Raw genomic sequence first — 26,657 nt, 5'->3', positions numbered from 1 at the left:
CGCTGGGGACCCAGAATAACCAGTGACGAAAATAAACCACAAGCAGACAAATGGGCAAAAATTATCTCTTATTTCTGAGCTTTTCAAAACATTACTTCTTTTTCTTACAAGTCTGCCAGCCTGCACGTCTGATTGTGTCTTTGTCTCGCTGTGGGACGTGCAGTGTGGGTTGGAACACCGCAGTTGTCCAGCGCTGAAGAACTGACAGATGACTCATCTGAACGCAGGCTGGTTTGGTGGCTTTAGTGCTTGATTGACTTGTCCATATAGAAATGATGGGACATAGAAATGATGGGACATTAAAAAAAACCCACAATGCATTTGGTGTTCAGGTTGCTGCTTCTCTTAGAGTGCATGGAGCTTTCACCCAGAGATTTCCAGGGCAAAGCAATGTCTTCAGCTGCCTCCGCGCCAGCTGTCAGGGGATGAAATCTGTGTGTGGAAAGGAGATGAGGCCACTGAGCAAATGAATAAATCAGTGTCAAGTACTGAGAAGGAATGGCATAGACTTCATTCTTTTCCCTTGCAAATCTTTTGTTCGGTGACAATGATTTCCTTCAGTGTCCCTAACCCGTCACACCAGGACTTTGTGCTATTGAGCCTCCATGAAATGTACATGTAGAAACTAAAATACTCTTCCTCTCTATCCACCACAGAAACATTGCTGGGGACATTAAGAACTGCAGATACCCCCGTGATCACTCCACCTGCTCGCTGCTGCTGCAATTATGTGTTAACCTATGAAGGATGGCTGAGGAGAAGTCAATTGAACTGGCTTTTATCCATCGGAATTGCACATGATTCATCCTGATTGCTTTGCAAAGGAGGCTCTTGCAGGACTGACAGTGCCTGAAGGATGAACAAAGGTCTCTGCCTACCTTACGAGAAGTAACCAGAGAAACCGGCTATAAAACTGTAACTTTTGTACTGAGATAGTCAGGACTTACCTCTTCGACCTGCCCCATAACATCCAGAGATTTCACAGCCCCCTGGATATCCAGACTGCCCAGGCTGCCCTCTGACACCGGGAAAACCTTGAGGACCAGCATTCCCAGGGTAACCCTTCGGACCTGGTTTCCCCAGCACAACTTCTCCTGGTGGGCCTGAAGAAGGAGAAGCACTGTAAGCTGTAGCACATCCACTTTAGCTGCTTCAGTGTAATGCCTCTTTGACATATTCTCCGTCCTACATGGTGTTAATTTTCTGAGTATTGTTTCCTCATTTTGGTGGAAAAAATACAACCTGCCTGCTGGAAAACCTCTTCTGAATCCCAGTAAACAGAGGACTTACCCTTGACCTTAAGTGTGTCCAGATTGGCTAAAAATGGAGCCTGGTTATGAGAATCCAAAGACCACCTACATGTGAATGCAGAAAATCACCTTAACCCCAGGATCCATCCCAGAGTCATTGTTTTTTGTGTCTTTACATTTCAACTATAAACATTTAAGTACAGAAGAATATGTTTGAGCACACTTTCTTGATAGTGCCTGGTTAGTTGCGTCAGTGGCAAACCTCCCACTGGTTCCAAGTAACGGGGATCAGGATGGAGGAGTACACCAAATCCTGGCAGATTATTCAAAACCTCCTGGTGTTTCACAAGCTGAATTTTCAGAGTTTCTATCCCCTGAGCATCTGGTCTTGCATGCAAAAAGGCAGCAAAACTAAAATGCTGTAGATGTGTCTCAGGTCTTTAAAATACATCATTACCTGGGAATGGGCACCAGAGGGAAGAAGCTCCCTGGAGCAGTCTCTTACATCTTAGCAGAGAGGAACCACCCAGGATGCTGCGAGCAGTGCTGCGGTGGGAAGGTCAGTCTGTCCCACCACAGTGGTCCTAAAGCTGAATGTTGCTTTGAATCTGGCAGCTGGTGAGCTCCAGATGGCCCCACTGAGTCAATACAAAGAGGTTGTAATCACTCTACCTGTTCTGCCTCTGGGTCCTTGGACCCCTTCCTCACTGGCTCCAGACATTCCCTTTTCTCCTTTGGGTCCGGGGGCACCTAATCACAGACGAGAGATAAGTGTCACCTCACTGCGTTTTGCATTTCACCCTGAATTAACGCTCCTGCAGACTCCCCATCAGGCTCTCAGATGTTGAGGTGAAGTAGAGTCACAGCTGTGGGCAACACAGAGAAATATCCCGCAACAGGGCTCCAACTAACATTGATTTGCAGCTTGATATGGGTGAAAATAGAGATTTTTCATGACAAAATTCATAAAGCTGGTGTTAGTGCACCAGCCCAAGTATGAGGTCCGCTCCCATGCTCTTCACATGGATCAGACAAATCACAAATCTGAACTGTCTCTTCGACCAGATGTTGGTAATTCAGCATTGCTGTTTTCACATGAAATTGCTTGCTAAACCAGCACGCCTCAGAGAAACAGGTACATTTTGACAAAATACCACTCTTCATATTTTTAAGATGAAAATATTTTGATCAGCTGTGTCCTTAAGATTGTTGTTCAGTGAGATCTGTCTTCTCCCATCTCCTCTCTCGACAGGCTGGAAGCACCTGCAGACTGTTACTTCCCTTTTCTCTTAAGTGATGCTTTGATAAGCTCTGCAGATACCAACTAAGACTGAACAGTGCCAGAATAAGGAGTTAAACAGAAGGTCTCTAGTTACTTAGAGGTGTTAGGACACTGCTGAAACCAATGTTTTTCATTTTATTTTGACAGACAATTACTTCAGTCACTGACAAACATTGTCTGCAAATCCATTCCCATCATTCACTCATTCATGTGCAATAACAGATGCCACTTTCTGAGATAACATTAATCTATTTCTTTAGTCATGTGTGAGGCTTTTGTTGTTGGAACTGCTGCTCCAGAAACCTACTTCCACTTTCAATATTACTTCAGTTGCCTCATGCCTTCCTTCAGTGTTTTCCAGGACTTGTCATTTCTGCACAGAGGTGATCGGTTCCACCACCACACGGTCATCCAAACAGCTCTTTCTTTTGCCTTTCTGTACAGAAAGCCTCCTGCCCTCTAAAATTAAAATCTCCACCCCCCAAAACCTACACATGGTAGCAAACTGGCCTTCCTCTCAAAGCAGGGCTTGCAAAAAGAGCAGTCTGCATCTGTATTCTCCCTACTTTTCGAGCTATCTAACTTGGCTTTCTCTTCCTGGAAGAGAGAAGTCCAAAAGGAAAATAGCAATGAGATGAGATGAGATGAGATGAGATAATATCATGGATTATCTTTACAGTACTGCTTGAGGCAATAAAATGTTCAGTTAAAGTATAAAGATATAATAAAAAAATGCTTACAAAGATATAATAAAGAAATGCTTACGAATGTTTCTGTCCATACCTCTTTCTCCAGGATACCCATCTTTGCCTGGCTGTCCAGGGATACCCTTTTGTCCTCTTTCTCCGTTGCTCCCAGGGGGACCTGGAGGACCTGGTGGTCCTGGTTCTCCTGGTTTTAACCTTTCTTCCCTAAAAGGAACTGGCTTCCTTGCATGTTCATGAATGAATGAGTCAAATTTCAACACATGAGCTGAGAAGACAAGACAGAAAATTAATGTTTCCTTGGCTGGGAGATTTAGAAAAGAGACCAAAATCAAAGGATATTGTCTAAAAAGGTACTTAAAATGTTCAGCTAGTGCCAAAAACCTGTCAGTTCAAACCGAGAAAGCCAGAAGCTGAAGAGGAAGGTGGGGAGCGGAGTCATGACTTTGCTGCCCGACCTCGGGCAAACCGCTGCTTCTCTTTGTGCATCGCAGCACAGGAGCTTTACCAAAAAGTCCTCATCTCAAGAGGAATCAGCACAAATCACCAAAACAATCATTTCTTTCAAGTTAGTTCCAAACTTTTCCATTTAAGAAATAAAGGAGCCTTTGCAAAGTGACAAAGGGTTTTCCAAAGAAACGTTTCACAAGTTTTTGTGCTAATGCCACCCAATAAAACCAATGTAGCACCGAGCGCCTGTGCTGGGACATGTGCTGTGTGTGGTGCTGAGCACGGCACAGGATGGAGGAGCTCCCTGGGTCACTGCAGCTTCATGCTGTCTCCCCTCTGGTTTTGCCCCCCGCTGCTGGAAAGGCATGAACACACTCGGGAGCTGGGCTGGTTATACTCACTTTGAATCATCCGCTCACAGGCCTGGCTAACGAGCTGGTAAATTGTGGCCAAGGACTGTGGCTCCCCCTAAAGTGAAAGATTTTTTTAATTAAAAAAAAAAAAAAAAAAGGAAATATTAATATCTTTTAAAAAGGATCGATATCATACTGCATGATAGCTTTCTGCCCATTCTTTTTGTCGGCTTGATTTTCAGTGATATTAATTACTGTGAAATGCAGCTTTATTTATCACAAAGCTCTAAAGCCATAAAATTGAAATTGGGAAACATCAATAATTGCTTTTCTCCTGCACATCAAAAAGCCCAGACTGAATCTCAGTAATTACCGAAACTACCAAAAAAGGGAGAGAAAATTTCACTCTCAAATTTCATCGAAAAAGATGCTACGTCTATAACTCAATGTTCTGTGATATGTAAAACATTTAATATGATCAGATATTGCAACATCCTATCTTTGCCTAAATCTTTAATGAATATGGATCCTTACCGTTACTGTATTCTGAATAAATCATATATGAGGGGTCCTTTAGAAAGTTTTAGTAAAGTAGGGAAAAGTGATAAAAATGCAAAAAGCTGCTTAAAAAATAAGCACTGACTCTATCTGTGAAAATTCATAACTAACACACTGTGTACTTCCAAAAGCATTTATAAAATATACATCTCTGGCTGGATCACTGTGCAGACTACCCAGACTTAAAAAAAGCTTAGCACAACACCCAAAGGAGGGGAAAAAGTTCCACTGCAAAAAAATAATTATAGGAAAGGAAGAGCTGGTGGGAATGGAAGGAGAATGCTGTTCGGAATTATAACACTGAGGCATTGACTTGAGACAAAAGCACCTCACCCCTGTCTGAAGCCTAATTCACACAAGTCAGCGCCTGTTGACAACGAGACTCAGACTCGTAGGAAGACACAGGGTTTCTTTTTAACCAAAAGTCAGGATGAGAAAAACTTCCTCTCACAATAAAACGAGGCAGAGCGGATCTCCTGACCTCCAAGGCTCTGCGCTGGGACACGCCAGAGGATTATTACAAATGAGTCCCCTCTTGTGCAGTACATTAAAAAAGAACAACCCAGTGAAGCCAAGTTGTGTTGTTTTTTCCTTCTCAGCAAAGAACGGATTTTCAGTTGGCATTTCTTCTTCATTACTACGGTTGTCACTAAGGAGCTCCTGACTGCTGCAGGGTGAGTTATGTCCCACCAGCACAGCCAGTGCAGGTGAATGGAAAGGCAACAAGCTGTAGGTACATGAAGTTATTCAACACAAGGAGGGTTTGGTTCTTATTTGTAAGCACAGCTGGTAAAGCAGGTTACCCCGTCCACCCTTTTGAGTGTCAGATACAGTGACAGTCTTGCCTAGCACCAGAAAAACTCACTTTCTCTCCTCTTTCTCCTTTTGGACCCGGCAGCCCCTACAAGGAGAGAAAAGAGAAAATAAAAGTCTAGGGAAAGGAAGAGCAGAAGAAAACAAGAAAGGCAATGGGGATGTGGGTTACATTAGCACACGGAGCAAAAAGTTTGTTTCCCACACTCTCACTGTTTCCTTGACCTCATGACAGCGTCTAGAAGAGCTTCAAGCTCATAGGAATATTTCATTTTCTTTTTAAAGAAAAAGATTAATAAAGCAGCAGCTGGAGCAACGACATAAAGCACCATCAACAGGGATGCAGAAATTTCTCAGGTACAATCTTAGAACAGATTTCCCAACATAGCAAGTGGTTTTTAACATCTGAGAAGAAATAACTGCGACATCGAGACCTGTGTTTGCCCCGACAAGCGCAGCCCTGGCTACTCCAGCTCAGGACTGACTCTCTTGCTCTATTCTAGACTCTCACACCATATGTTTGCTTGGATGTTGGAGGTTGTGTAGCTTGTGAATCCAGAGAGCAAATGGAGGTGGGATGTGTTAAATGCTTTAGCAACAGTTGAGTAGCCTGTTTATTCTTTAGACTCTAAGGGAGAGCTGCTGTGGGGACACCATGTTTCCACTGATTTATTTTGTGTCTTGGCCTTCTTTGAGACCCAAAAGCAGAAACTTACTGTTGGCCCAACGTCACCTGGAGGTCCCTTCTCTCCACTGCTGCCTCGGGAGCCTGTCACCCCTTGGAAACCCTGCAGACATTAATTACAAGACACGGATAAAAGTCCAGTTACTTCCCAACTTGCTTCTTTTCCCGTTCAAGGCTGACATCTCCCTACAGCTCCAGGGGCACCAGCAGTTTGAGTTTAGAGAACTCTATCTAGCCAGGGCATTGAAGCCTAAAGGTTTTTGTCAGTACCTCATCCAGCCATGAGTCCAATGTTAAGGGTATAACATGTATGAGTCATGTTCACATCATTTCCTATTACTGTCTCAATTATGGTCAAGCCAGCAATGCTGTTTTGCCAACAATCTGCAATGTGTTTTTTACCCTACAGGCTTTAGATCTTTCATTATACATTCAGATTCAGGCATAGCCTAGAGCATAACCCTTTTCTTCAGCCTCCTAATACCATGCTGGATTTTTCTTTTTCCTTTAAGACCTGTGTTTGCCTCTAATACTTTACAACAGTAGCAGCAGCTTAGAGAGTGAGAAGTGTCTTCTTCGGTCATCTCCTCTCTGTGAAGTTTCTGTGCCCTTTGGAGCCATAAAAGGAAGGAAAAAAAAAAAAAAGCCAAAAAACAACCCGTAGAATTACTTTCTTTTATAATTTTCCAGCTATTGCGTTCTGGCTCAATAGAGATTAGCAACTCTTCTGATCAGTGAAAATGAAAGAAGTCTTCAAGGCAGCACCAGAACAGCTTTCAGAGCCTGCTCTGAAGGCTACAGCGCTTCCCTCATGTTTAGAAAGCTGAGGTTCAACCCTGCTGGCTTCACATCTTCCCAGGATAAGCAAGTCAAAGTTATTACTAGGAAAAGCAAAAAAGGAAAAAAAGAAAAGCACTAGGAAAGAAAACAATAGCAAGCCAAGCACCCTCTTGCTGGAAAAAAGCTTCCCCAAAACTTTCCAGAAGAAGCCGAGGTTATTCCTCTTACACTGACAGTGGCAGGGAAGGTGGACACCTGCACAGTGTGCCAGGTATTCCTCATGACACCCCAAAAAGGGGGGTTGTCACCTCTGGGTGACAGCTAGCCAGAAGAAACCATGAGCCCCAGCTGAGGAAGAGATTTTGATATGCATCGCTCATAGTGAGTACTCACCCTTGGTCCAGGAGGTCCTGGAGGCCCAGCTGTGCCTTCTAGTCCCCTCACCCCCTGCAAAGCCAAATCCAGTCATTTATGAATGAGAGGATTCAAAGAGACCTAGCGAGCAGTGAGGTGGTTTTTCCATGTGCTGCTTTTAACGGGTGCTTGCTAGGAATGGGTAAAAAATGCGTCTGCCAAGCAGGCCAGAAGGGTGGCACCTGGTCAAATTTGGCCAAAACTGAGATGACCCGATTTTTGGTTTTTTACAAATCCTCCCGGCTTTGTGAAAAGACCGTTCACTTACGGACTGAGTGCATTAGGAGAGCTGGATATTTCGGGTCTCTGCTGGTATGCTCACAGCAGAATTTTAGGCACCCATGCATGGAAACTCAGAGATGAGGTATTTTACCTTTGCACCTTGAAGACCATCCTTGCCTGGAGCTCCCTGCACACCAGGAATGCCCTGTAAATCAGAATTGCCAGGTAAAGTTGGCATCTGATTATCATTGCCCTAATTCATCTTGTAACAGGGGACATAAGAAAAACATGGAAGAAGAAGCAGAGGTATTCATTAAACAGAGCAAGCGCTGTTATGCTGCCTTTAATTCCATTATATCTAGCTTTTGGATAGGTCTATCTTTCTTGCACCAACTGACTCAGTTTCCCTTGGGAAAGTGATGATACTCCAAAATGAAAGACATTTCCAAGCAGACTACAGTAACAACTCGATGGCTTTTCAGTCTTGATTAAAGCAGTTACTGGGCAAATCTTTGAGACAATTAGAGGGAATGGTGTCTAACATTACCTGCATGCCAGGACTTCCAGTGTCTCCTTTCTCTCCTTTAATTCCCGGTGGTCCCTTGAATTAGAACAGATGCACACAGTTAGGCATGCTGCAGCATCCTTTAAGTCAAACAGCATCCTGCTGCTCCACATCCACGTCCCAGGTTGCTCCTGCTCTCTGTGGGGCTACAGGGTGCTTTACAGCCACAGCACGTGCACAGGGATTCTACCATCCCAGATGTGCACACAACAGCCTCCACCTCTACTCCTTGCCAAGCAGTGATGATCATTGCAAAGAAAAAGGCCCGAATACTCCGCTGGGCTGTTTTCACTGAAGGCACATTAGGGAGAGTCTGGACAAAAGCGGTCTTTTTGCCAGAATGACTAAGTGCAGGGCCTCGCCAGCACAAAAAAAAATGATCGTTGTGTCTCTCTAGTGCAGCTGTCCAGCTGTTAGCAAGGATGATGTAAATACATAGGTCACGTTTTTGGAGCTTCATTTATCCCATTTCTGAGACATGTTCTAACTGCAAAGAGCAAGTGACAAAAAAAAGGCAGTGGAAGAGATCACGTACCACAGGACCCTGAACCGTGATTCCTTGGGAACCTGGAGAACCTTGTTGGCCACTAGGACCCTCCGGCCCTACTTGTCCAGGTGGGCCTGGTTCACCCTAAAGCCAAAGACATGAAATCAAACGTGAGGAAAGAAAGCACATAGTGCCTGCTCTCCACAGGGGCTGCACAGCATGATCTGGGTCAGCATGAACCATCTACAGGATTCAAGATGAAGTCAGGACAGTGAGGGGATCCCTAGTAACCTCAGCTGCCTTTGCCTTTTAGGTCCATGGTTTTGGTGCATCTTCCGTGGGAGAAGACAGCAAAGCTGCAGATGGTGCTCTGCAGAGTACAATTCACCTTCCCAAGCAGCAGATCATTCCTGTTATTCAGGGTGGCCAGAGAAACGTTCCTTAACCCATGGCTGAGATCTGCATCCATCCTCATCCCTTCCCCACAATCTTTCCCCTGTAACCACGCTGCTTTCCCAGTCGTTATCCCAAAGAAGGGAACCAACAGGCTGGTCTGGCTCTGCCCTGTGTTGATCAGTGGAGCCATGAACATCTGCACCAGGGTTTGGGGATTCAGACCCAGCCATTCCTTACGCTCACTTCAGGGCTGCTCCTGTAGGCTCTGTGCGGTTCTTGCTCTGCTTCGCTCCTCACGCTGCTCTGCCCCAGAGCAGTACCGATCTGTTTGGTTTGGAGGCTTGGCAGCCAGAACAAGCACGGCACAAAGACTGACCATTTTCCAGCAAGGCTGCTTTCAGAGAAAATTGCTGACCACGTCCATCGCATTAATTCAGAGCAATCAGGCTCATCATCTCAATTTCTAAAGCTCAACTCAGCATTTAATTAATAATAAGTGATCCCATCCTCCTCAATGCATCGGCCCTTAAGGCTCTGTTTGGGCTCTGCTTGGTGCAGTGGGACAGTCTCCAGCCTGAGGAGGCCAGCTCGGACCAGGACTGAACACACCCAGCTGCCCTAACAGAGGGGTCTGCATTCCTGCGTCGTGCCTCCGGCACAACCTGAAGCAAACAAAGCCAGAGGTAGCACTGAGTATCAGGACTTACCTTGGGTCCTGGCTCCCCCTGATCCCCTTGAGGTCCTCTCCTCCCAGGGCTGCCCTGCCAGTAGGACACAAAGCTGCTGTTATGAATATCATAATCTCTATTGCGGTCTAACCAGGAGCCTAGGGGACAGAAGTTGGTGCATTTTGCTGTGCACAGTGAAAGATGTTTCGTGCCCAGGAGAGCTCTCAGTAAATGCAGATAAGAAGAAAAGGAATCAAGTCATCCAGCCAGTGTGGGAGAAGGGAGAAGAGAGGAACAGCACAGCCCCTCCGTGACAGGCGGCGGGTACACTGCACTCACCCCCAGCAGGGAGAGGTGAAGCTTCAACCTGTTCCACCTCCTCCCTCCAACTCCCCCAGCAAATCCACGCTGAGACAACATCACATATGAAGATGGGAACACACTTGAGAAGAAAAAGAAGAGGTGCTCACACCTACAGCCCTTTGGGACTATGTGGGTTTTGTAATATCATCCTGAGAGTGCAGATACACGCTGAGACTGGGGACAGCAACCAGCTCTGGGGAGACCTGGCTTAGCTCTGCCTCTGCGTAACTGCTGGATGGAGAGAAGAAACCAATCTTCTGGCATGAACCAGTATCATGTGAACTTTTGACATCTTAATCAGAAAGTTTCTGTTCTTGAATCTAATAAAACAATGGATTTGAATTAAGAAGCACAGGCAGGGAGCTTTGTGAAAAGTGCTTTCAGGAGTGCCCAGAAGCCCACTTCAGAAGTCAGCTGGACCTGGTCAAAAACAGTCATTAAGGACAGTGATAAATACAAGGTGGGGCATAGTCTTGCTAACTGGAGTTTTAAAAATAGCAACGAGTGCTCTTGTAATTCCAGCAAATTACCAAGGGTTTAGTGGTGTGAGGATAAGGTTATGTGTCAAAACCCTGTTTTCTCTAATGCTTAAAAGAGTCCTGCTCTTTAAAGAGTTGTACTGCGGAGATGTTTAAACCACAGGGCAACGCAAGCTGGTAATTATGCGCTTAGGATATTGAAGCAAACTGTGATAGTCAAGTGTGCTGTGTAATTAAACTTCCACTGGAATGAGCACGTAATTACTCTGCAATGAGGTGAAGTGTGGAACTGAATTCACAGCTAAACCGCAGAAATGCAAGAGGTGATCTGAAACCTTTTCACTTGAGAAATGAGGCCAATGTATTTTTAATGGTTATTTTCCAGGAGAAAAGCACGTGGAGTGCTTGAAATGCGGTGCTCTGGACAGGTTGTCAGGTTTCAACTGCCTTGTGCAAATAAAATGTTTTTCCCCAAACTTCCAAAAAGCAAACTTTTTTCTGGTAACTGCTTCCTAGTGTTTGACTGGAATATTTTCTCCTGCAATTTAAGCACCGTGGTGACCCTCCTGCATCCATAATGGATAGGGAAAAATATTGCATTTGCCCTTTATCCCTGAGCATGCTACATACTTAATAACTGTAATCACTCCTCCCCTATTTCCTTCTAGGATTTCTTGCAGGTCACATTCGCTGCAAAGAGAGAGAGCTTTGGGGACAGACAGGATTGCAAAGCCTCCCTTTCTCTTTACACTGCGCACTCACACAGACACTTATAAGGCTCCCACTTAACACAGAAACCGGATAGAAAGGCTTTGTGGTGGGTTGTATTTTTCTCATTTACAAAGAGTTTCAGAGCCTCCAATCCATGAAATCTCTGCAGGCACGGAGGGTGACCCGTCCTCCTCTCCTAAGAGGATTAACGTGGCACCAGGAACTGCTCAGCCTGTTCCCAGCTGCAGCTGTTGCGTTGCCAACTTGCCACCTCCCTACTTCATCAACATCTGAAATCTGAAGGGCACCTCTCAGCCTTGCCCTGGCATGAGGAGGACATCAAAGCTCCCTGAGATGGGACAAGAGGAAGCATCGTCAAGTAGCGCCAGAGAAGGTTTAGATTGGGTATTAGGAAGAATTTCTTCACCAAAAGGGTTGTCAGGCCCTGGAACAGGCTGCCCGGGGCAGTGGTGGAGTCACCATCCCTGGAGGTATTTAAAAGATGTGTAGACGTGGTGCTTAGGGACATGGTTTAGTGGTGGACTTGGTAGTGTTAGGTCAACAGTTGAACTCAATGGTCTTAAAGGTCTGTGATTCTAAAACCTTGTGGAGCCCCAGGAGCTTCCCAAACAACATGAGTCAACACCAGTGCGTGCAATATACTGCATGGAAGGGTAAACTTACAGGGGGCCCTGGAGGTCCTGGCAAGCCCGGGCGGCCAGAAGTACAGGAGCAGGCAGGAGCTAAGGTAGGGCAGGTCTCCTCATCCCTCTGAAACGAAAGCAAGCCAAAGTGGCATGAGCAGCTGCACAGCAAGAGCAGGGTGGATCACAGATAACATTTTCAGTGTTTCAAAATTCAGCCTTTCAGTTGGAGAAAAGCAGAAATTTCCCCTAGTCCACTGAGAGATTTTTGTGAGCAATCGAGTATTTTTCTGTCAAATAACAAGCTTAGACAAAAAATATGAGGCCAGCCCTGCCTGAAATTTGTGTAACACATACCAGAAGATAAATTTCTCCTTGCTAAATATTTGTACATCCCCCAAAGCGACTTTCTGTGTTGAGAAGAAAACTTGAAGAGCAGGGGGATGTTGTGACTCAGGTCTGAAGTGGCAGCAAAGCCATAGGACTGTCAGGACTGCTGTCACAGATGAGGTCATGACAGAAGGGATAACACCGCACCAGGATTTTGAAGTAAACACAGTTTTGTTCACCAAGAAACACACAGATGGTATGCCCAGGAGAAGAGGAAAAAAGAAAAAGGTTTCCCTCTTGAGTGTATCAAAATCATTCTCAGTGTCACTTCAGTGCCATGGACTTGTTCCACCATCCCCAGCTTCATGTCAGGGAGTAGAGTGGTCTCTCTTGTCTTACCAGTGCAGGGAGATCACAGCATCTGTCTTCCTCTGCCCCCACGCTGCTGCACGTGATCTGCAAAGACTGCAGCTGGAACTGTGGAAAAAAGAATTGGACAAGAAAACAGCATTGGCTCACACAGTCCATCACCAAATTTCATGACGTTCAAGTGCTAAAAATAATCTTCAGTGATGATTTGACAGGACTCTTCCATGTGGTCCCAACTATAATTGTGCCCCAAAAAAGCCACAGTATGGAAAGTACCCCTGGCCACCGAGTGTTTTACAAGCTCCTATGTCTCTGTGTCTTGCTAAGCAAGTCAACAAGCAGCTTCATGCCCGCAAAAGCCATCTCCAGTTTACTCACAATCCTGCAACATCAGGCAGGTTCTCAAGGAATTAGGACTTGGCATCACCAAAATGTGAAAGCAAACTTTGCTTTGCTCCCCTTAGGGGCATGGAGATAAGAGTAAACCTGGCGGCAGCCTTTCCCAGGACAGATGTGATCCCCTCCCAAGAAACCCCATCCTGTCTGTCTCGCCACATCCCCCACAAGTGCCACATCTTCCCATTCTGATTAACGAAGGAGCACACACTGCACAAAGCCAAACCAAAATAATGAGGCAGAGTTCTATTTTTTTTCTTTCCTTGACACCATTTGGCATCTTTTTTTTCTTCCACTCCATGCGTTTAACAACAAGCAAGCTGTACGGCCCAGGGAGTGTGACACTCAGCATACAGATATAGATGAGTCCTGCAGATCAAGCGGCATTTAAAGATCTTTTAAATTAAATAAGGTTCCACGGTAACCAGTAATGAGACACTCTGTCTTCTCAAGGGCAGCAGAGCCATGGAAGACGTGAAACTTTGCTGGCTTGAAAAGCAATGGGAGTAGGGATGGCACGAAGCTGTTCATTACTTAGCTAGATCTGTCTAGCCACGCTGCTAGCAGGGAGAATTTGTGAGGGACAAGGAAAGCACAGATTGCTGCCTTGTTGGCTGCAGGCTTGTGATCAAATTGCCACAGAATTTATTTAGGAAATAAATAAATACTCCTTGAAAACCACTGTCCCCTGGTTTGTTATGCAGCTGACCCCATATCTTAAAGGCAATTCCAGTGTCCACTTTTTTCCTGGTATACCCCCGACCTCCGCTTCTCTCTTTGCAGTTAGGGAGGCATACAACTGGTTTTACTGCCCTGCTTTGAGGCAAGGGAAGTGGTAAATCAACTGGCGTGCTGTTTTCCTCTGGACTTCCTGAACTAAAAGCAGAGCCAAGGAGTAAAAACTTCACGTAAGCTGTGAATGATTTTCTACAGTCCCACTAGCACACTGCGAGTGACGAACTTGCCCCTTCTTCTGCACGTATTTAACACGCCTGTTTTGTGGAGTAAGTATGGCGACAGACTGCCAGCGATGGCATACGTGGGTGGTTTCGCCCTTAGGACCGTGCTCTGGGCTGGCACAGGGTGTGACACCAAGTCCACCTTTTTTCCCTCTTGCAGGGAGGGGGCTCTCTGCAGCGCTGTGATGCAGTAAGGACATACCCACAGGCTGGCACCAGGTCTTTGGGTTGGGTTTTTTCTTTTTTCTTCTTCAAGTAGCAGCTGACAAAGAGCCTCCACACTGAAGATTATTTTCCTGTCATCTGCATGCAGATAGGGAAGCCCAAACCTGCTGGAGGCCGAGGCACATCCAGCCCTGTTGCCTTCCATCATCAGCATTTCCCAATATCATTAGGTGGGGGCTGATGGGCACAACCTTCCCTTGCAGAAGCCACTTCCAAACCCTCCTGTCTGCTTCAGCATCTCAGTGCAGGATCTGTGCTTCCCCGGTCCCCAGACGATGCAGCCAGCCGAAGGCACCTCCGGGACGTGCTCACGCTGCTGCATCTGATCACAGACCTCAAACGGAGGTAGGAGGCGAGGGGGAGAAACACCGCGCTAGGAAAGCTCATTAAAATCGCAGAGATCAGCGGGATCAGGACGCGGTCGTGCGTCACAGCAGCGTTTGGGAGCATTCAGAGCGAGAATGATGCGAGACGGCACTCCTCTCCATCTGCCCACCCTAGCCAGCTCCAAATTCAAGCTCCCCCCCCATGCCCTGGCTCTCCGACAGCACGTACCGCTGAGGACTCACCGATGCAGACCCACTCCTGGGCCCTCTGGTCCTTGTCACTTTTCCCAGCATGATGAAGCCAGCGGTGGAGATGCTGCCCATGGTGTTGATAGGTTTCTCCGCTATTTTCTTACAGTCCAGATAGAGTTTGATCTTGAAGTGGCTCACAGCCACGTGCACCTGGGCAGCAGGTGGAAAGAGGCGGGTTGGAGCTCCGCGATGAGCCGAGGGAGTCTTTTAAAGACAATAATGCCTTCTGCCCAATTCCCAGACCGCTGCTGCTACTGGTGGTGTGTTTTTTAATGAGTAAATGGAACAAGGGGGCTCAGAAATCAGTCTCGGTATGTGCTGTGTCTGCTGTGCAACACTGCACTTTTCCCTGATGTTCCCCTCACCTTTCCTTGGGAGAAGCTTTCTGAAGCTGTAGTATTAAATAATTCAGTTTTCAGAACTAGCTGAATAATGAAACTGCCTAGAGATACTTATAGAAAGTGCTCATTGCTTATTTGGGTGGAATACCTTTGCTCTGAGGACATAGACGGCCAAAAGAAAACCCTGTTATGAGTCATAAGGTGGCTTTCTCACAAGGCTAGATTTTTTTTTCCTTCCTTCCTTCCTTCCTTCCTTCCTTCCTTCCTTCCAGCACTAAATTGTCACCAAAATCTCAAATTCTAAAAAAAATACTTGTTTTCTCGATTTTTCCTAGTTATTAAGACCTAAAAGACCCCTCAGTTTTAGAGTTTCTGGGGGGAAAGGGAAGCAATCAATATGTGGAAATCATATTTTGAACACAGGGTGAACCTTAATTCTTTACAATTATAAACTGCAGCATATCAAATAGGGTTACCAGTTCCCTAGCAATCTGGATGCAAAGCATTTGTATAATCACTCCTCACTTCGAACAATACACACTGATGGCATAACACTCCCAGACTGGAGTGCGATCGTGAGCCACATTTCTCCCTCTCTTGATAAGGACCTTGTGAAAGCTCCCATAGAAAATCTTCTTCACTTCCTGCTGGTCGAAGGAGACTTCCTGCAAATCAGCCTTGTAGTCGTGATTGAAATAGGTCAAGGATTTCTTACTGGCTACAGGAAAAATAGGACAAATAACAGCTTAGAATTAAAAGAGAAATTGATTTCACCCACATATGAACAATAGTAAACAAATAGGCTTAAACATGGTGAAAGACTTCATATGCTATCGTGAAATGCTTTTAAACAGTGGAAAAGAAAAAGAATACGTAAAAATAAAGAATATGTTAAAAATAGAATAAAAATGAAAATGTCTTTTAATTGCACTAGGCCGTACTTAAAATGAAAGGTTGGCAGCAACCACAAAACTTCCCAAAAAAATGGGTGCTGTATAAGAAAAACATTAAAACTTCCCAAATGAATGCCAAAATGAGTACTGCTGCTCACAGAAATGTACGCAAATACCTGAATTTAACGTATTCAACAAGAAACCTTACGGTCAAGGTTAACACCAAGAAGGGGCTGGAAATCCTCGTCTGTTATCTGCCACACAGCGAAGGGCTCCTTGGGGGTGTCGGGCAGGAGGCGCAGGAGGATGCTGATGGTGTGCTCGGGGGGGATTGCGAAGAGGTGGACATCGCTGGAACGAGACAAGCCGAGCAAGCGTCAGTGGCTTAAAGCTGCGAGAGCCAGCAGGCAACGTCCTACAGGCAGGGCTCATCCACCGTGTTTCTTGGGCAGGATGGCCTGGAAAAGCTTCACCCCCGGGACCCGAACACGATACGCCAGGAGAGAGCCTGGCCCCTGTTCTGTGCATCCCTGTCAGGCTGCTGAAGCCTGTGCGGAGTGATGAGCCCTCAAGTGCCTTCCCCTCGTGCCAGGGGGGATACCCAGGTGGAGCAGTCGGTGTCAGTCCATCACTGCCAGAGCTGCCTCGGGGAATGCCAAAAGTCAGAGAGTACAGCCTTAATGCTTCTCAAAATAGAGCCCAGCAGTGGCTTACAAAGCATCCCTGCCAGGCTCCAAAACACGCCTCCAAGTCTCCTCTTCAAGAAGGAGGAATGGTCATCAGGTATCATGGGGTAAATCTTTAAGCTTTGGCAGAAATCAGTACAAGTGCCCTTCAGGGATAAGCATAGAGCCCACAGAAAGCTCCCTCCAGGGTCCCGTGTCCCAGCTACAAAATTTGGGCTCAGAGCTGGAACTCGCGACAGTGCAGCAATGCCCATCAGCGGCTGCTGGCACAACCCAGCTCCCTCTGCAGCCGCTGCCAAACCCGTCAGAGCAGACTGAGCAGGAGCAGCAGCGAGAGGATACAAGGCAACGAGGAAGGTCAAATTGGTTATGCCTGAAATACATCTGTAATCTGCAACAGGACACATTTGCATGGGCATATACACAACTCATCAAGCATCTTTTCAGGGCTGATTCATAAGTAATGTCAGGTTCTTTTTTCTCTATCTGTTTCTGAAGGAGTAATGTCCTTGAAAGGCATATGTACCAGCTGAACAAAAGGATTTGCCCATAATTTTCCAAGTATTTAAACCAAAGAGTTCTCTCTGAATCTCCCCCACTCTGTGTGCTCTAAGACGCTTTGCTTCTTTAACTAAGATTAAACTGAGCCAATGCCTCAGTAATTAGGCTTTAAACAAAGTAGCACTGAATGTCAGGAGTCAGATCATTCCTGATTTATAGTTGTAAAAAATGAGTGAGGTCACGGGAGCTGCCTGGCCCACTTGGGACCCTGAGGAGAAGCCTTGTATGCAACGAAACAGGGTCAAGTCTCAACCCAGAGTCAGTGGTTATTCCCTCTCATCAATAAGGACCGAGCTGCAGCAAGCAGTTATGAGGCAAATATTTTCTCAAGCAAAGATCTCTCTCCAAACCAGAGACGCTAGTAGAAGGGATGGAAGATGAAAATGTGACCTCAAACCGCCACCACCAAAGTGTATGTGGTTGTGGATGGAATGCCTAGAGAGTGGTGCAGTGTCCATACATGACATGGTCCTTATGTCCATCACGGCAACCATCACTGCTGGAAAAAGTGATTTTGTAAAAAGGAAAAACCTCACTGTGAAAATGTTTAGCTGCACAAAGGATATAATGAATAACCCTGTTGTGTCCCCTTAACTTCTGCGTGGCGTATTCCAGCTCATCTTGAGGATAGTCAGAGGTTAAATTCTTATTACATTAAGGAAAAATATTCTGGCATTCTTTTCAGACTACCTATGGTTTGATTTAGATCATCATATTTATCATTTCATTTTCAAGTTGCCAGTGGGGTTGCACCGTTCATCCACAAATCAGTGACCTCCCTTTGCTGTGAGCATAACGAACGAGACTGATGATGAAGATGACACCGGCCACAGCTTCCCTCCCACCTGGTCCTCTGGGTGAGCTGAGTGTCTCTGAACAGGGTGAAGGTACGGGAACCGCTGAATACGAACGGCTCCATAGCTACGCCCTTAATGGAGGCGTATTCCTTCTCTACTAAGCCAAAAGCTTCCATCATATCGAATCCTGGAACAAAAGAAAAAGAGAAAAAGAAGTGATTAGAAAAAAGTGCAAAGGAGGTGTGATTGAAGAGTGGGTAGCTGGCTCGCAAGGAGAAGGCAATTGTAGAAAACACCATAGCAACAGGACACCAGCAAGTCTGTGCAAACTCAGTAGAAACCTGGAGTGTACTCCACAAGCGGCAGCCAAGGAAAACGGTTTGTGTCTGTACCCTCTGTACACATCTGCTGTAATCTCCTTCTCTTGGAGAAGAGTAGACTAAGGATGGAGACTTTCGCAAGTGTGTTTTCAAATCTTCAGAATGAAAAACAAATGAGAACGAAGTTACTCTGACAATTTCTCCTCTTCAACAAGGCGCACAAATATTATCTTCAAAAGACATGGAATCAGTCCAGCAATTGCTAGCAAGGAGAGAGAAATTTTTCTGCTCTGAAATGCCTTATATGTAAGAGTCAGAAAAATTAAGAAAGAACTTTAAAATCTGAGTATTTCCATTTATCTTGTCACCAGACACCCAGGGGTGACCTGTCTTATGCAGTCTGCAGAGATTCTGCCCTGACTTCTCTGACATCGTCTCCCTGGCTCGTGCAGATTCATCTTACTCTCCCAGCTCATTATCAAAGCTCCGAGTCATTTTCTCATTTCAGTTTTCTGTTCAGCAAGACAAGATCTTGCAATTGGGATTCTTTTTTAGTTTATCTGAGTTTGCAGCAGGCTGGGATGAAGGAGATAGCTCGTTCTTCAGCAAATGGAAAGGCTACAACTTCATTACAAGGCAGTGCTTTCAGTCTGGGTTCCCTCACCCCTTCACCATTTACAGTCTTCTGCAGTTTCTTGGCTTGAGTTTTTATTTTGCCTGGAGGTTGGTCCAGGGTGTTTTGTTGTTTTGTTTTTTTTCTTCTTTTCCATTTTCCAACAGTACTAGGGGGTTTGCCAAAAGAAATGACCTATTTGAGAGCCATTCATCTCTGATATCGAGCTTCTGGCACTGGAACTTCCTTTAAAACGTGCAGGAAATATTGTAGCATAAAGACTGAAAATAAAGCTTGAATAACAATTATAAACATATTGTAATATAACCGTATTATCACATTGTGAATCTGCCCTGTAATGGTTGCAGTGAGCTGCTGAGGAAACGGCTTACTCCTGCCGCTTTTGTCAAGGAGGAGAAGGAGAGGTCAACATTTGTTGTGGCTTTATGATTTGACTGCTCTGGCTTCTGGATCCATAGAGAGGGCAACAGCACAGAAAGTCTCCTGGGGGCAGGGGGGGGATACGCACATCCCCGTGAGCTGCAGGGGTCAGGGGTGGGAGCTGAGCAAAGATGAAGCCATGGAGTAACAGCAGAGCTGAGAAATGAAGCCAGTTTCTCAGTCTCACCCATACCACAAAGCTCTTTGAGAAGGAGGTGATACCACTTTGTAAGCAGAACTAGTTGCTGAGTAACAACCACGTGCAGCAACCCCGATGGCATGAGCAGCCACTACAGCACAGACAGGAGAACTGGGAACTTGCTGCCTGAGCAAGTCTGTACAGCCGGACTGCAGAGAGCTCTTTGGGTATCTACAGCTCTTCTGGAGGATGCAAAGGTGATCTTGGGACAGACTGAAAGTTTTTCTTAAGGAGCCTATATGACTTTGGAATGGAAATCCTCTGGAAATTCAACGGTTTGAAGCCTAGCTTCCTGAAGGCTAGTGAAAATCTCAGCATGAAGCCCTAACAGCTGAGAGCACGAGCTGGTGGAACAGCACGAGCACACCACTTTAGTTAGTGCAGAATACTCTCCTACCTGGTAAAGGGTATTTTCCTATTTTGGTTCTCAGAATTATCCCCTTTCCCTCAAGACATGGAAACCATTTCCCCCCCTGCTCAGCTGTTGCATATTTCTCAAAAGTGAAGACCAGGTAGTGGTTTCACATTCACAGCCCAGCACCACTGGAGGTTGCCACGCTACTGTACCTCGTACGGAGCCTTCAGTAGAGCTGATGGTGGGGCAGGCTGTGAGAAGAAAATAAAAGAGAAAAACTATTAGGGAAGAAAGACAGTAGGGGAACATGGAAGCAAAACAAACACAGTTACTCTAGGCAGAGCAATGGAAAAACACAGCAAAACAGAGTATTCTATAGCTTAATTCAGAGCCTGGCCTTTAAACTTGTTTTTATATATGTATATATATAAAGAGAGAGAGAGAATTTCTGTTTATGCAGACATAAAGGTTGTTCCTTGGCTTGCCCATTGCAAAAATAAAAATACTGGCTTTTATCACCAGACATCTTCACGATCACTTTCTTTTGCCTAACTCACCAGACACCTTGCAATATGAAATACATGGGAGCATCGTGTTCTGCAAGTTTCTTGTTAAAAACGGACACCAAAACATTCTTTTTTTCCCTTCTTTTTGAAACAGTGCCTTTACTGCAACATGCACCTTAATGGTGTTGTAAGATAAAGAAAGATACCTACAGCTCTAAATTTTGTACTTGAAACTCAAAATACACACTGCAAAAATATATGTCTCAACCTGAGAGTTCGGCTTTGGAACTCTTTGGGGAAACACAAAGAGTTTTGGCAAAGTTTTGCAGTTTGCCTTTCAGAAATTCCCCTGATGAATCCTCTAAGATGCCACAGCACAGAAAGCAAAACCAGAGGAAAAAAAGAGTGGGACGTGAAGCTGGAACACGAGCACCACGGTTATGAGTGCTCTCCATTTAACGGGCTCAGGTGAGGGGGTGTTTTAGAAAACAGCGCACGAATGCTACTTTCAATTATCTTCTGCCATGTAAATCCCAGGCCACAGATGCCAGATGGAGCTGGGACAAAGGGAATGCTTGACGCAAAATGAGAATTGTCCCTGAAAATCAAGGACACCTGACAAGATGGGCTATTTCATAAATGGTTTTCTAGGTCATCAGTATAATAGAATCTAGCAGATCATTACATTGAGGCTTCATTATAGCCTTGCTATTGCTATTCTTGCATCAATGCCATCTCATACCTTGTCAGAAAAGATGGGCTTCCAGTTTTCCATACCTAGCTTTTGTAAAATGTGTAAAAAATTTAAAGGGGTGACTTACCCCCCTCAAGTTACCCAAGATCCCTAAGTTTATAGGAATTTCAATGCCACTCTCCATGATCAAAGAAAGGGCATGGGACTGCTGAAGCCAGGAGTTAAACAACACAGACTTACACGTTGTCATGACCTCCATTATTCAACCTGATGCATAGTTTTACACATACATGCCATAATTCTGATCGGATTGGGTATAAAACTATAGAAGGGATCTATAGAAATCAGTTAAGAAACCAGTTACTGATACTTGAGCCTCAGAACCATCTCTTTGAGATTGACCAGCCCCTGGCTGTGGAGCAATGTCCTGCATCCAGAATGATCTAACTCAGGTATGCAAGCTACACACGGCGCTTTCCCTTCCTCTTCCAAAACCAAACAGCTTTCCAAAGGTGAAACATTGGTCAGAATTGAAGCATGCTGAAGGAAAAAAAAAAACAACCCCACTTTCTTGCTTGGGAGTGCGGGAGCTCCTTCTGACCCTTGCCCAGACCCCAGGGTCCCTCTTGCTGACATCCCTGGCAATCTTCATCTCCTTCCCAGGCTGGAGGCACTCGGATTTCTCACAGCTCTTTGATCTGGCAATGCTCAGCTTAGACAAAGCCTATCAGAGTCAGGGTAGGGATCCTTCACACTGACAGTATGCACTTCTGCTTTGAAGATTTTGCCTAGACTTTCCAGCCGAGGATTCCTGCTGTCTTGTTGTTCTCTTTGGTTTTTATTTTTCTCTCCAAGTCCCAGCCAAACACAATCATTCACTATATAATAAGCATTATTCACTCCTGCAACGTCAGATCATTTCTCTCAATAATTTGGCTACGTATTAATATTTGAGTCTTCTACTGCACATTGAACAGTTTTCCATCTCCACTTCTTAAAAAGAGTTACTTTATAAAACATACAGAATTTAATATTTCTCCTATTGTCTTTTCAGCTATCATAGCCAAACAGCTATATTAAATTCTACAAGGTGACTCATCAGCCTTACGGGAGGATTGTTTTCTACTTGAAAGTTCACAGGACTTTTCCACTGTGCTCTGGACACCTGTAGATTTCCTCATTAAGCCACTAGAAAACAGTCCAATATGTTCTTTGTTGGGTACAAACCACAATTTTCTCATCTAATCTGCTTCATTCTTATTTAATGGCTTCCCTCAATACATTTTAAAACCAAAGTTTTGTTTGGAACCATTCCAAATAGACAGGAAAAGGCATTACTGCCACAATATATGTATTCTAATATTTACTTCTTAAGAACTTTTTACAACCCAGTTAATTTAACATTTCTCACTAATCCATTCCATAATTTGCTTTATATCAGCGTATGAGAACATATGCTCATTAAATTTAATAAGGGACTTTACAGGGAACTTTAATTTAAAACATGTCATCATTCCCTTTGCTCCATTTTGGTCAAGTTGTGCAGAAATCCTCTAAAAATACTACCAGCCTCTTTACTAAGGGAGTCTGATTTCAAGAAGTTGTGTGGTTTCTGGTTGTCCTTGGATAGTCCCCAGAGGCATCTGTCAAGAATTGACATACCCGCTCCTGCCTGCCCTTCAGAACCCACAATGTGCAACTTCCTACTGGAAAAAAAAGAACAACCACCAAACAACAAAGCCAGACTTTATAGGAGGTGATTTACCCTCTGTTTTAGATGGAATGAATCCTCGTATTGAAGGGAATTTAGGCAACACCGGAGCTGAAAGAGAAAACAGTGCACACATAAGTTCTCTTACTCAGGACGACTCTGCCTGGCTTGAGATCCACATGGTCACCAGCCCTTCCTGGTCAACCTGGAGTTGCAAATAACGCACGGGAGTAGTGCAGAAGTTGGGGTGAAAACCCTGGCTTTGGCCACAGCCCAGTGCAAGCAAGGCCATTGCTGCCCCGACAGAGATTGTCTCAAGACTGACGGATGGAAGCTTAGGAAGAACATGCGTGTTCCGACTGATACACTGACCTGTCCGGCCTGTTGTGGATGTGCTTTCGCTCTCTCCTGTGTAGTGGATGGCAGAAAGGGTCACCTTGTAGGCTCGATCAGGCAGCAGCGACTGCAGGGTCACGCTGCTGCTTTTGCCAGAAGCCATGATCTACAGCAGGGTGGAAAAAGAGCCCAACATTTGGGCAGGTTCCCATTTCAGCTCTTACATCCTGCTTAGTTCAAGCAATGGTGAGAGCAAGCCAAGGAAGCCTGGCTATGCACTGCCATTGGACTAGCTGTGTCCAGGGGAAGAGCATTTCCCTATGTAAAGACCTCAATATTCCCCATGCAAATGTGTCAGAAGTGCCCTATAACATGATAATCACTCTGGATTTGAGTAGAAAATCCAGGTTTTAAAAGGTTAATATTTAATCTCCCTAAGTCAGAGGGGCAGTAGTTTTATCCTCAACCCCTCTGCCTCCAAGAATTCCTCACCCCAGTTCAGGGAAGGGAGAAAGCTGCGTTATTAGCTGCTTTGATGGACACAGGCATCTTAATCACAAAGAAGCCTGGAGGTCCTCTTCACAAAGCAACACACCAGCAAGTCAGAGGAAGAGATGTGGTTTTGCCCTCCTGCGAACCAGCTGTCCTTACGGTAAGTCCTACTGGAGCGACCAGAGTTCCCCTGGGCATGAAATTGTCCCCATGTCCCTCTGGTCCAATGCCTGTCATCTACAAAGGAGCTGGAGACTTACTGTCTGCTGAGCACCGGCGTCAGAAACAGGGTTGTAGATGATTTTGTAGTGCTGTATGCGGCCGTCAGGGGGGGTCCAGTGGACCTGGAGGCTGGTGGGGGTCTCAGAGTCGATGAAGAGGTTGGTGGGTGGGCTCCGAGAATCTGCATCAGGGATTAAAGGTGAACGGCATAAAAGGCAGGTAGTGACGTCTATAAACAGAGTCAACAGCACTTGCTTCCAAGGCCACTTCTGAACACTTCCACGCTCTGCTGTGCTGTAACCAATGCTCAGAACAGAAGCAGCCACCTCGGGGACTAGGCAAGAGACATCCTGGAGGGATGGAGATTGCCAGAGCATGACACAGTGCAGCTCAAGCATTCAAGAATTCAAATCCTAGGACCTGGAAGAAAATCTTGGAAGCAGAGAAGAGTCCTGGAAGCACAAGGAAAACAGATCCTTTGTCTACAACATGGACAAACGCCAAAGGATACCTTTCATAAAGGCCTGAACTGCAATTGAATTTCAGCAAAGATCTGGAGACACACTAGACAAACATCTCGATTGCTGGTTAAACCTGGATTGCTCTTCAAAATTAACCCATCATAATTTCTAATATTTTCCAGCTTTTTCTTTCTGTTTTAAAATTCTTCTACAAAACCCCACAGTGACCAGCACACAGCAGTTTTGTCTGGTGCTTCTCACACCAACACCTACAGCCTCGAGGAGGGGATCACATACAGGGGATCACATCTGGGCTACTCGCCCTTCTCTGGTCCTGCACTGTGATTATATAGATGGATCCCAAAGAGGTGATGGGCTGAGCCACAGTCAGCCAGAAAAGGGTTTGCCAGAGACCAAAGCTGAGCAGTCTTTAATTATGTAAATGCATTTCTTTCCCTGGGGTCCTGCTGTGTAGCAAAGTGAACCTGGGGACAGAGACTGTTCTGCTGGAGTGATTTCTCTGAGCAAGGGTTGAGCGTTAATAAGAGAAAGGCAGAGTGGGCTAAATGCACCCGCTGTTCAAACAAGGGGCTTGAGAGCGTGGGGTCATCTGCTCCTGGAGCTTGTTCCCAAGCAGTGTGTCTTGCTCTGCATGAATGCACGTGTCTGCCCTTGAACCCATGCTGGTGGGAAGACGCAGAAGTCTTGCGCAGAGAAACAGAAGCATTTTACTCAGAAGAGACTAAAAATGGTGGGTGAGCCTTACAGACAGCCAAGGACACAGCCCCAGGCTACAAGATTTCTATTCTGCAGTTTTACCTGTAAGGCTCTTCTGCCCACCCAGCAAAGTCCAGGGTGACCTTAGAGCACAGGTTGAATGAAGATCATTTGCATCTTCATTGATCCTCCTTCCCTTTTCTGTATAAAATGAGCTTACTTTTACTGAAGCTGAACCAAGAGCGCTAGCAGCTGAATCAGGCTGGAGGCTGTTGCTGTGTATCACCGCAAGGTAAAGCGGAGAAGAAAACAAGTGTGGGAGGTAAAGTCACTTCAACAGCACTATTATTAGCGCTGTGCTATGCGTCTGCATCTTTGCTGGCTGCATTGGCCGTTTCCTTCGGCTGAAGTAAATGGAGACTGCTTCAGTGGACTTTAAAGGAAAAGTTAGGGAAAGTGTTCTGAGCTGGGTTTATTCTGGAAAGCCCCCAGGCCCGGCAGAATTTGATGGCATGGATCTGACAGCCAGGGGAAAGGTCACCTCCTGAAGCTGCCCAGGAGGATAGAAGCATCTCTGACCAGAGGACACCATCTGTGTCTTCGATTACCTCTTGAACCTCTGCTCCTCTGTAGGAGGAATCCCAGCCTGCTTGCTCTCGGGTCTAACCAGCATCACAAGCATATTTTCAAAGAAGAGTAGAACCCTGGAGTCTGGTCCATCAAAATGCTCATCTGCAATGATTATACAGGTCGTGTTTTTTCCCTCAGTGACATGGGTTGAAGCTTCTTCCCCTTGTTTCAATCTCTTTTATTTGCAATGTATGCTCTGCTAGGAAGAGCTCATTGAGGAGCTGGGTAAAGAACTTGAAGACATTTATCAGCCCCAGGCTGGAGACGCTGCTGGCACAGCTTAGCTGGACGAATGGGACACATAAACAGTTTGTAATGCACTTCAGTCAGCCGGGGTGGCTCAGCCCAGCTTCAGCAGCAGTTCCCATCCAAACTGCTCTGTTGTTCTTTGCGCAGAAAACGATGAGACATACTCTGCCCTGGTGGCAAAAGCTTCCAAGAGACACTTTCTGAGCAGATGTGGAAGATGGGGAGAGGTAACATTGCCAGCTTTGTGAATAAGTTCTTCCTGAGACCATATTTACTAATTTTTGTCTCATCTTGCTTAAGCTAACGGACTTCTTTTATGGCCCGACCATCAAGGGTTTGGGGTTTTGCAGGTAACATAAGGGATTGCCATGCTTTAGCTGAATGAGTTACCATTCACCAGCTCTGACAAGTAGATTGACCCTGTTGGACACTCTAACCACTCGCAGTTCTAACTATTCATAGTTCTAACTACTTGTAGTTCACACAGTACAAGATGGTAACTTTTGCTTGAAACAGTAAAGGTTTGAAGTATAACCATATCCCAGAATTTCCCACAGTCCCGTCTAGTGCCACGTCTTCCCATGCATCCAGTGCACCAGCCTTATTTGATTTGCTGTCATCCACAAGTTTCCTCTGAACTGCCCAAGATCAGCACTGCCTCCTGGAAGTCACCAGCCATCCCTTCTCGTGTGCCACTTCTCCCCTGTGGGCACATCTTACTTTAAATATTAAAAAGAAAGAATCACCAGCAA

The 26,657-nt window shown here is 45.5% G+C and overlaps 1 protein-coding gene across 1 annotated transcript in view; it reads right to left on the bottom strand.

Annotated features, from left to right (window-relative positions):
- Positions 1 to 418: 418 nt before the first annotated feature.
- Positions 419 to 26,657, bottom strand: part of COL20A1 (collagen type XX alpha 1 chain) — a 44,737-nt gene continuing 18,498 nt past the window's right edge. Inside the window, exons 18-39 of the mRNA XM_086474663.1 lie at positions 23,887 to 24,029; positions 23,171 to 23,300; positions 22,853 to 22,909; positions 20,100 to 20,138; positions 18,008 to 18,146; positions 16,124 to 16,266; positions 15,631 to 15,740; positions 14,673 to 14,831; positions 12,554 to 12,631; positions 11,865 to 11,951; positions 9,667 to 9,720; positions 8,612 to 8,707; positions 8,059 to 8,112; positions 7,663 to 7,716; positions 7,269 to 7,322; positions 6,127 to 6,198; positions 5,463 to 5,498; positions 4,088 to 4,154; positions 3,316 to 3,504; positions 1,923 to 2,000; positions 948 to 1,103; positions 419 to 432 (exon numbers count right to left, since the gene is read on the bottom strand). Coding sequence (XP_086330789.1) covers positions 419 to 432; positions 948 to 1,103; positions 1,923 to 2,000; positions 3,316 to 3,504; positions 4,088 to 4,154; positions 5,463 to 5,498; positions 6,127 to 6,198; positions 7,269 to 7,322; positions 7,663 to 7,716; positions 8,059 to 8,112; positions 8,612 to 8,707; positions 9,667 to 9,720; positions 11,865 to 11,951; positions 12,554 to 12,631; positions 14,673 to 14,831; positions 15,631 to 15,740; positions 16,124 to 16,266; positions 18,008 to 18,146; positions 20,100 to 20,138; positions 22,853 to 22,909; positions 23,171 to 23,300; positions 23,887 to 24,029 — 2,009 coding nt within the window. The remainder of the gene's footprint in view (positions 433 to 947; positions 1,104 to 1,922; positions 2,001 to 3,315; positions 3,505 to 4,087; positions 4,155 to 5,462; positions 5,499 to 6,126; positions 6,199 to 7,268; positions 7,323 to 7,662; positions 7,717 to 8,058; positions 8,113 to 8,611; positions 8,708 to 9,666; positions 9,721 to 11,864; positions 11,952 to 12,553; positions 12,632 to 14,672; positions 14,832 to 15,630; positions 15,741 to 16,123; positions 16,267 to 18,007; positions 18,147 to 20,099; positions 20,139 to 22,852; positions 22,910 to 23,170; positions 23,301 to 23,886; positions 24,030 to 26,657) is intronic.

This window comes from Leptosomus discolor, chromosome 17 (assembly GCF_034619465.1).
Source record: "Leptosomus discolor isolate bLepDis1 chromosome 17, bLepDis1.hap2, whole genome shotgun sequence".
NCBI classification, from domain to species: domain Eukaryota; kingdom Metazoa; phylum Chordata; class Aves; order Leptosomiformes; family Leptosomidae; genus Leptosomus; species Leptosomus discolor.
This window is presented reverse-complemented; position numbering and strand designations above follow the sequence as displayed.